General features: G+C 42.8%; 1 protein-coding gene across 2 annotated transcripts; it reads right to left on the bottom strand.

Annotated features, from left to right (window-relative positions):
• Nucleotides 1–2436: 2436 nt before the first annotated feature.
• spp1 (secreted phosphoprotein 1) lies at nt 2437–9596 on the bottom strand. Of its 2 annotated transcripts, none has more exons than XM_041960525.1 (8): nt 9472–9596; nt 6371–6442; nt 6147–6191; nt 5996–6055; nt 5331–5393; nt 5105–5233; nt 4372–4719; nt 2437–3699 (listed from the first exon to the last, which is right to left on the bottom strand). In XM_041960525.1, exons 2-8 carry the CDS (start codon nt 6422–6424, stop codon nt 3283–3285), a joined length of 1116 nt encoding a protein of 371 aa, XP_041816459.1. In that variant the 5' UTR covers nt 6425–6442; nt 9472–9596; the 3' UTR covers nt 2437–3282. The 2 variants fall into 2 exon arrangements, with proteins under 2 accessions (XP_041816459.1, XP_041816460.1); XM_041960526.1 differs by having other exon boundaries at nt 4378–4719.
• Nucleotides 9597–10281: the final 685 nt, after the last annotated feature.

Genomic DNA, 10281 nt, shown 5'->3' with positions numbered 1-10281 from the left:
TGCTCTTTCAGCATTTTGCCTGTGATTTGTTTAAATGCTGAGCAGCCACACAGTAACTTAGAGCCAAACAATGTTTGACTACAACGGACAGGAAAATGTAATTAAAGTAATATATACACAGGGCAGGAACACTCATGACAGACAGGTGAAACACATCAGAAAATCACAAGGGCGGGAAAACACAGGAAGTAAAGTAACCCAAAGACACATAACATGAACCTTCAAAATAAAACAAAACTTTGTGACAAAAATCAGACGAAGACAACACACAATGGGAAACTTAACAAAAAATCGGTGTGCAGAGCATGGGTCATAACATTTATCAGATTTTCATTCATAGTATGATGAATCTGAAAAATAAGACATTATAATGCCAAATAAATGCAGTGGAGGAAAAAAAAAAAAGCTTTCCTGGTACTGGTTTCCAAAATGTAGTGTATGATGTAGAAGTATAAGGTTAGAGTGTAAAGTAGCGTTTAATCTTCTTCAATCAATCTTCAACTCATTCCTAATAAATAAATAAAAATCCTTATTATAAATCAAATATTATTCATTTTGTTAGTACGCTGATGATAGCACAGCCTCACAGAGCTGCTAGCAGTTGGCACAGTCGGCCCAGTGGTCATAGAAATATCACACCTCGACCAGAAAATCCACCTGCTTCAGACACAGGTCAAAGAAATAATAGTGTATCAAATGTTTGGATAAACTTACTGTGATGTATCGATGCTCAAACCCATTTGAATTTCATAGATTATTTTACTCCATTGTTTTTCATTTTCCCATCCGTTATATCTTTTATTCTGTTTTGCTGTTTTCATCGTCAGTTTTCATCTGTGATACACTTGAATTCTAGTATTTGTTGTACCAGAGTTATTGTACGAGCACTTATGGTACACATTTACCTGCTGTGTGTGTGTGTGTAAAATGTAACATTTCTTATTGTGTGTATACACATTGTTGCAGATGCTTAATGAGCTAATAAATCTAATGGCTGGACTCTCCAACAGCAGCGGCCACAGTGCTGGCGTCTCCAGCAGCACCCCCTTTGGATCTTGTCTGGCCTAGGTACGTTCTTGTAGTCGTTGGTTCACGTCAGTCCTGTCCTTGCTACCTTGCATTATTACCTTGCCTAGTTATTCAAGAGTCTTTTGTTCATCGTTTCACCTTTCACCATTTGTTGTATTTTTGTCAATGAGGTTTTTTTGTTATTAAACCGGCTTCGAGCCTTTTTGATTTCCCAGTGTGTCGGAGTCTTGCATTTGGGTCCAGCCTCAGTGTGCCTGAGCGCCTGGTTCATATGATGTGATTCTGTTTGAACCAGTTACACACTGCTGTGCTCAATCTAAAACACTTTGAATATTTCTACTTTTCTAATTATATAGAGAAGAGAAACTCATCATCTCTTGGCCTAGCTGGGTCTTGCCATAGCACTTCATCCACATCACAGGCTTCGTCCTCTGTGACAGAGAGGGAAGAATCTTCTTGGATGGGGAATCCAGCCTTGCACAGACCTGCATCACTTTGATCACAGGGCTCCTCCATGGCTTGAATAAGGGGGATCCTGACATAGGGCTGCAGATCATAAACCTTCTGCCGCCATGCTGAAAAAACAATCCTCAGTGGGGTTAAGGAGGGAGGGTATGGCAGTCATGACTTGCCTCGCAGCCAGACTTGGCTGTGTTAGACGGTTGTTCGGGGGTAAAACTGAGGAGTAAGTCATGCAAAGAAAAACTTGTTATAGTTTAAGTTGCTAACTGGTTTATGGATGATTTTTTGTCGGGTAGCTTTATCACTGGAGATGTGTGCATATTTGTGCATTATGGATGTGTATTATTCACATTGTTAGGCCAACATCAGCCAGTGTCCTGTTCAAACAAGGAAATAGGAGGGCAAAATTTGCAGCTGTGTGAGGTACACTGCAATTGGTGGTCTCGTTCAATTGGACAGCATATGAATTATTCTAGTATTTTGTATCATATTCTGCACTACTAATTTGTAATATGCATCAAATAGCGTTTCTTTATTGTCTATTTGCAGCCACATTAGAATAGTCATACGACAGCTATTCGGCGAGTTGGGCCCCAGGTGAACAGGTGAACAGGTGAAGACCAACAAAGCTGCAGAGGTCAGTGCATTTGGCAAATAAGCTTATTTGCTTTATTGTTGAGAGTGAAATGAAAACATTTCATGACTGTGTGTTGAGTACAGCGCTGCAATTTGGAGGTGATTTGCCTAGCTTAGCATTGGAGTCATGCGCTTTCACTATATCTTGCTGTACACCAGCCGGGAGTCTTGTCGTGGCCCTCACCGGGGATTATCTTATATTCTTGCTTATTCAGCTGTTGCTGTATCTTCTCAGCAAAAACAAAAAACCAAAAACAAACAGAATCTCTTTTTATGAAAAAGAACTTTATTAATATTTTAGAAATGGTACAATATGATACATTACAGTAAACAACATGGAACAGACAACATGTAGTGTAGGTAGGAACTGTGCAAATGAATAGTACTGTGTTTTGTGTGTGTGTGTGTGTGTGTGTGTGTGTACTGCATCTATACCTGATTGAACCCTGTACTGGATGGTTAAGTTTCTCTTTGTTTACATCCTTTTATCTACACCAGCAGATTTGATACTAGCGAGCGACAAAGCTAAGCCACAAAGGCAGCACATGTATGGCTTAATGTCAAGTTTAAATTCTGTTATGCTTGAAATGATTAAAAGTATTTAAATAAATTGTGCACTTCTCTCTTATTTGAGCTTAAGCACAAAAACAATGTATGTTTGCATATTGCAGTTATTAATGATTAAATGCAGTGTTGTGCTAGTGTAGATTTTGGGACTCAACTGTGTTAGTTTCTTTGTTCTTTTCCCTTTTTGACCTTCGACCCTGCAGTGACAAGGTGGAGAGGGGAGGGCCAAAGGTCATGAGGTCAGTCAACCTCCGGTTGCAGGTAGCAGTTGTCAGTTACATGGGCCACTTTTCCCCTGTGGGGTCAAACATGGGATTTGTAAGGGCAACCAGACCCCAGGACTTATTGGTCTATTTAAATATAACACAGAAGAAAAAGCATTTCTGCTCCCCAAAAGATGAGCAACTGATCACAGAAATATTGGACATACAATGCTAAAACAATAATAATTAAGCCTTGGCTGTCCCTGTTTGGTCGCGCAGTGGAAAGTGGCTCTGGAGCGGGTTTTTTGCACCTGGATGCAGCATGCGCTCTTTGTATGAATCTAACTGACACCACCGTCCACGCCATTTCCTGGATGGTCGAGGCTTATTTGGCAGTGATCACCACTGGCATGTCAGTGGTGGCGTCAGGTCCCGCCTTCTCCTCATCTGAGTCACTCTCAGCGCTGTCACTCTCATCTGAGTCGCTGTCGGCGGCTCCTGGCGTGGCTGTGGTCTCCTCGCTGCTCTGGCTCTCCTCGGTCTCTGACTCCTGGCTGGTGCTGGCGCTGTCGCTGGCGCTGCTGGCGCTCTCCTCCTCCTCCTCTTCCTCTGGGGTGCTGGAGCTCTCGCTTTCGCTGGTGGTGGCGTCGCTGGTGCTCGTGCTCTCCTCCTCGGGGAGGGCGGCTTGGCGGGGGCTGAGGTCTTGGTCCTGTGAGGTGCCGGAGGAGGCGTCCAGGCCCTGGCTCTCCACCTCAGGGGTGCTGGTGTCTTCCTCCAGGAGATCGGAGTGGACCTGGAGAGCCTGGAGGTAAGGCACGGGAGGGATGGGAGGATTACTTTGCTTGGTTCGTCAGTTAGTTCACATACATAAAAAACTAAACTAACGGAAGAATGTTTTTTTTTACCTTTTTTACCCCTTGGTTCATGTAGGTGTTTGGAAAAAAGTAGTGAGAGAAAAGGGCCTCGCCCTTTTGTCTAATGATGAATGAAACATTTGAAGCTGTTTAAATGTTTAAATGTGTTTAAAAGTGATGGCTGATGTGGAAACTGACATGAAATCAAGTTGCGGCACTGAAAGAAGCTGAAGTAGCAGTTCAGGTAGAATGGGAGTGTCTGTTGGAGTGAAAGTGCTGAAATGGCTTGAAGAATAAATTTGAAGTCAATTGGAAACTTAATGGAGCCGAAGTGAAGTGCAAGTGCTAAAAGGAGTTCGAAATGCTGGCTGAAGTACTCCTGTTGTAAGGTTTTGTGGAGTTTAGCTACATTTTAAGCACCAGCTCTGGTTTAGCATTCTATGATCACTGGTCACATGTGCTGACGTGGGTAATGGTTGGTACGATAGTCCAGTGCTACATTGGACAGTTTGACAGTGGTAGAGTTGCTTGCAGCAGCACATTCTGCAGCAGCCTAATGCCAAACGGGATTTGTTTGTATTGCATTGATTGGCTAACATTCTCAGGAAGCTAAAACTAACCTGTACCTTGTACACCTGCAGCGACTTCTCCACCTCATTGCCTTCAGTCATGTCGTAGGCCATCTTCTTTCCTGTGCCGACGAACTCGTAGGACTTGTAGGGAACAGGAACCTTGTGGTAGGATTTGTCCTCCCCGTAGACAATGGACTTATAGTCGCTAGGGTAGCCTCCCAAGCTGTCGCCACGGCCCGCATCTGTGTCGGTGACAATGGTGGGCACGATGGAGTCAGGAGTGGTTTCGGCCACGGGCTCCTCTGTCACAATCATAGGGGTGACGGTGGTGGGAGCAGGGGTGGAGGACTCGCCAGACTCTGAGCTGTCGCTAGATTCATCCTCGTCCTCGCTTTCCTGGAGACACAGGTGGGAGACGAGCTGTCAGAGTCGGCGATGTGAACACGCGAGACAAAAGAGGCGCTACAGTATGTGAGTGGTTACACTCATCAAGAATAATGATAGCTATTATGTCTGTATTTGACTGACAGTCAACATGAATTGTGAATTATTATAGTGTTCTCCATCGTATAACAGGCCATGTTTAGAGATGTATGAAATAAATTGTTATACAGGCATTTAAATGAATGATTTGTGCCCAGGCATTTAAATTTCAGAGATTTAATAACTGAGGCTCATTGTGCATTTTCACCAGTCAACACTGTCCACGAACATCCAGAAGAAAACATCACCTCCATCCTGTATATTTAACCAGATGTGTTATTGGTGTGTGTTTACTCACGTTCTCCTCTGCTTCATCGTCATCGTCGTCGCTGTCTTCACTGTCTTTGCTGCTGACGGAGGCTGTGTCTGAGGATGTAGCTGCGTCTGTGATGTCAGATTTGACTTCTACTGGAGCCTGTGCTGCCACCTGATGCAAAAATCATTCAAACACAAAGTCATAAACTCCAACCGGAACTGCAGTCTGATGATGGTTTGATTTTATTGAAATTTGAGCGATCTCTCACCTCGTCTTCATCTGAACTCTCCGTGCTCTCGTCTGAGCCAGCAGCGGCTGCTGCTACAATGTTCTGCAACAACAGATGCAATGAATGTGATTAAATCCTCTTTTTACGTTTTCTTGATTTTTCTTGCATCATCACTCAAGGCCAGTCAAAGGAAACAAATTAGTGGAAGCTTTTTGCCTTCATAGAAATGAGACAGCTCTTTGGTCTCTGAGATGTTAAACTCCAGAACTGTCAAACCAGTAAAGGTGATCAGGGAGTGCTATGTCTTTCATTTCGCCACTAAGGCCATATCACATATGTACAATCATGTCAGTGTTTAACCTGTCTATACTCAAATTCAAATTAAAAGCAGATTATGCGAATTTGTTAGGGACTACAAACCAGTTTTGGGGACCCCTGGTTCTCTAGGACCTTAGGGTGGTTGCCTACTATGCTTGGTTGGTAATTACGTGAATCCACTGAATGGATTATAAAAAAAAGTGGCTAACAGAATAATGATTAAAAAAAAGTAGAGGAGTTGAGAAATGAATAAGAGAAATGACACAGAAGAGGAGACACGAGAGGTGAGCACAAGAGAGGAAACACATGATAAGAGAAGAGAAGACTGAACCAAACATGATGGTATGAAGAAAAGAATAAGTGGATGAAGTGAAGGAATATTGTACCTGTACAGGTTCTGCCACTGCTGCCGGTTTCCTGAGGGCTGGAGCTGCTGGTTGTTTCACCTGTGGACAAGACATCAGTCAGTGTGGAGGTCTCTCTCTCTCTCTCTCTCTCTCTCTCTCTCTCTCTCTCTCTCTCTCTCCAGATACTCACCACTTCCTCAGAGCTCTCTGAACTGCTATCAGCAACTTTTCTTGCCTGAAAAGCAAACACATATACAAATTGAATCAAGAGTGAGTAAATACACCTGAACTAATGTTGAAATAGAATGAAGCTAATGTCGAAAATGGAGCGATGTGATCTAGGGACAAAACTGACTGTTCTCAGTTCAGCAAAAGTTATTTTGAATTTTTCGACATGACAGCGAAATGACTTACCGGCCGACAGAGGACTGTGGCGAAGAGCAGAACGAAAACAACGGCCACTTTCATTGTGTCACAGTTTGGTGTCTGGATGGGGGAGAAAACCAGAAACATGCAGGTTGAAGTCACAATAAAACATCATCGCGTAACACAATAAAACAATAAAACAAGTTCGTATGACACTCATAACTTCACGGAAACACAATGGCATGTCAAACTGAAAATGAGCTGCAAGTCTTGCCAGTAAATCCCCTCGCCCAGATTCCTTCCTAAAAATGGAGGCTGCACGGTCACATGACATAGCAGAGGCACTTCCTGTGGCCTTGGTCTGTCACAGGAAGTCATTAAGGCCTTAATTACAGACCTGAACGAGGACAACTCTGTTTCAATACAGCAAAACATTTGCTTTGTCATCAGAGCGGGAAAGTCACATTGTTTTGGTTTGCGGTTTGTTGAACTATGGGACAGGATGCTTCTGGCTGATTTTGGTCAAAATGTGTGAGAAAATAAGAGGAATGATTTAGAAACAGAATACTGAAATTTCCCAGAATAAGGCAAAATGTTAAACCAGAAACCAGAAATGAAGAAAATGAAACTGAAGATGTAAATCTATAAAATCAGCTCACAAATACAGTGTATAGTTTCATTTCTCAGATTAACCTAAACAGATGGGCATTGTAGTTTTTAATGCAAGCTATTCAAACAGAGAAGAATTGTGCATTTGTTGGGAATTGTTTTCAGCAGTGGAATAATACATATTTCATGCTCTAGCGAGTATCTCCAAAAGCAGGATGGTGTATTAAGAGTGAATAGTTTTTGGGTAACATTGGAGTTCTATGAGAAAAGGGGAAAGAGACACATAGACAATAGCTTTTTACCTTTACCATGTTGAAATATGAAATGAACTGCTTTGCTGTGTCAGCAAAACGTCAGTGGCATGCATCCTGTCTTTTTTTTCTCGTTTCCCCCTCTCTTACTGTAACAAGATCTTCTTCTCATGCACGCTGGGAGGAGCAGCGTGAGTCTGCTTCTGTCTTTAATGACGGACTCTTCTATACTGTGTAATTCACCAGGTTATAAGTGGAAAGCCACAGTGCAGCAGAAACATGACAGACGCCCATATGACTGTACGCCTGTGTGTATTTCTGTACATCTATCTTTGTGAGCACTACTATGAATTTTAAACCCTGAGAATGGACACATATGTGGACACTGGGACACTTAGTCCTGAAGTCTTTTAAAGGCTTTAAGGTTAGAATTAGGTTCAGTATAATTCTAGGATTAGGGGTTTTCTCTCTCTTACCGCAGGAACTGTATCTGTGTGTGTGTGTTCAGGTGAGGCTTTGTTAGGTTCAGGTTAGGGTGATTGTGAGGGTTAGGTGTGTGTGTCACCTGTGCTGGTGAAAACATTTGAAAAATATGCAAATCCGCTACCTTTCCAAGAGTGATGTGAGATGGCAGTCTCGTGTCTGTGTACAAAATATCAAGCTAAAGCTACAAGGGAACTAGCTTAGGTTAGCATAAAGGCCGGAAGCCAGAGGAAATGGTCAGCCTGGCTCTGTCCAGAAGTAGCAGAACCGTCAACCAGCATCTCTAGACAGCTTGTAAAAATGTTGTGATGTTACTGGACGCTTGCCATCATCGTTAGGTTGCTAGGCAACCAGTGGAGGCTTTTCTCTCATCTTTTGTCTTATACAAAAGAACCTGAATCTCTTCAAAACTCTTTCCACTCCTCATTTAAAAAGAGTTTTTAACTTAGCTGATAGCTAGTCAGCATCTGTGTGTGTGTGTCCGTGTGTGTTTACTCTGTGTGGTTAGTTAGGGGCTGCTCCTGGTCATGTGACACTTAATCTAGAGGTTAGCTTCCTGCTTCCCACAGCTTCCCCTTCCTGCCCTGGTGTCACTGTGACACTAATTAGCCAATCAAACACAGCCGCCCCAGCTTCACGTCTGACCAATCAGAGGCAGACTTTCACCGCCATAAAGTCTTAAAAAAGAACTCATAATTAACTGCAATAAACTGCAGAGCTTTTATGGCGGACAACCAAACCCTGCTGTGGGTTTAATGCGAGGCTGCTCAACACTGACTTTTAATTTCTGATAATATACAACTGTGTCTGAAAATGAGTCAGAGTGAAGCTGGAGAAAAGAGCCTTTACAGATAGAGTGAAAAACAACATTCATCCATTGCTGCATATTATTGAGTTCTAAATCATTTATTTTTATAAAAAATGAAAAAATCTGTTACTTTTAACCAAATTTAGATCAGCTTGCCAAAATCAATACAAATGACATTTTATTCCCTTGTTTTTAAGACTGTTTGGATTCAGTTGCAGACTAAAGTATTTTTTAAGAGTGGTTAAGAGGAAAATAATAAAATAAAATGCAAAATCTTTTTGCTAGAATACATTTTTGCATTGTAGCTGTGGACCACATTTGCAATATTTGCTTTTTGATTACCTACATTCACAGTGCTGGAAGAATAAATACATAAATAATATGGACTGCATGGCCAAAAGTATGTGGACACCAGACATGTTCACCATATGTGACAGATAAACATGCCATTCAAAAACCACGGGCATCGGCCTGCTGCCGCAACAGCCTCTTCTGGTTTCAAGCTTTCCACCAGATGATGGAACCCAGCTGCAGGGATTTGCTCCCATTCAGTCACACTGTGGGATGGGGCTCTGTTTCAAGTCAAGTATTTTGTAGTTGACCTGGCTTTGTGCACAGGGATGAAGGGTCTTCATAAACCTGTTGCCACAAAGCAACTGCAATCACTGCATGCTGTAAGATTTCTCTTCACTGAATCTAAGAGGCCCAGACCATATCCGTGAAAAGCACCCAGAGACCAAACATACACAAAAGTATACAGACAGGTGTGTCCACCTACTTTTGGCCATGTTGTGTATTTTAAAAGCATTTTCACACCGCAAGCTTCTAAATGTTGAGTTGTACTCTTTAAGCTAAATAAAGCACATTTCCAGCAGCGTATATAAATATTAACCTGCCCTCCCGCCAATCATCACACCACCAGTGCTGCAGAAAGACTCCTCATCCAAACTGTACACTCAGTAAATCTAATGTCAGCTTTCTCATATGTTCATTCTGACCTTGTTTGCAGTTGGAGGAGGCTTCAGGAGTTCAGCGGCTGCAGATTGTGGAGCAGAAGCAGACAGACGTGGTGTGTCTTTAGTTTATCTCCTGGGTTTCCCTGGATGTTGTTCGCTGCTCAGTGATGCTGCTGCTGAATCCGAGGCTCCCGGTTGGTTTATAAACCCTCCAGCCTCCGGCGGCAGCCAATCAGCCTGGAGCTTGTGATGTCATGAGGTTAACCGCTCCGTGGTCCACCTCTCCTCTCTCTCTCTCTCCCACTCTTCCTGTGGTTGGTGCTGTGGTGGTGTGGGGGCAAACGCATACTCACACACACACACACACACGCACATGCACACACACACACACACACACACACACACACACACACACACACACACACACACACACAATGCAAAGACAAATACATGGATAAAGACATGCAGACACCTACAGCCCAGACAGAAGCATGTGAATGTACTTTTTTTGCCTCTCTGTCTCTCTCACACGCACAGACACACACACACGTTGTGTATGAAGTTAATTTAAGGACATGTTGTGACAGGCTCTGGGAAAAAACAGCAGCATATAGTGGAGGGTGGGATGACTGTGATTCAGCTTCCTCACAGACAGAAGAAACTCATCTGACTGAGGTCTCCGTGGATAATTGAGAATTTGTCTGGAAGACCAGACTGATTTGTCTTAAACTGTCGAACAAGGGCAGGGGCATGTTTTTTTTTTCTCTCTCTGTCTATGTGTAACAGTCTGTTATGTTTGAGTAAGTGAGTTACATATGGCAAGTTGTTGCCTGTGTGTGTGTGTGTGTATAT

This window comes from Chelmon rostratus, chromosome 19 (genome assembly GCF_017976325.1).
Source record: "Chelmon rostratus isolate fCheRos1 chromosome 19, fCheRos1.pri, whole genome shotgun sequence".
In the NCBI taxonomy this organism is placed as follows: Eukaryota; Metazoa; Chordata; class Actinopteri; order Chaetodontiformes; family Chaetodontidae; genus Chelmon; species Chelmon rostratus.
This window is presented reverse-complemented; position numbering and strand designations above follow the sequence as displayed.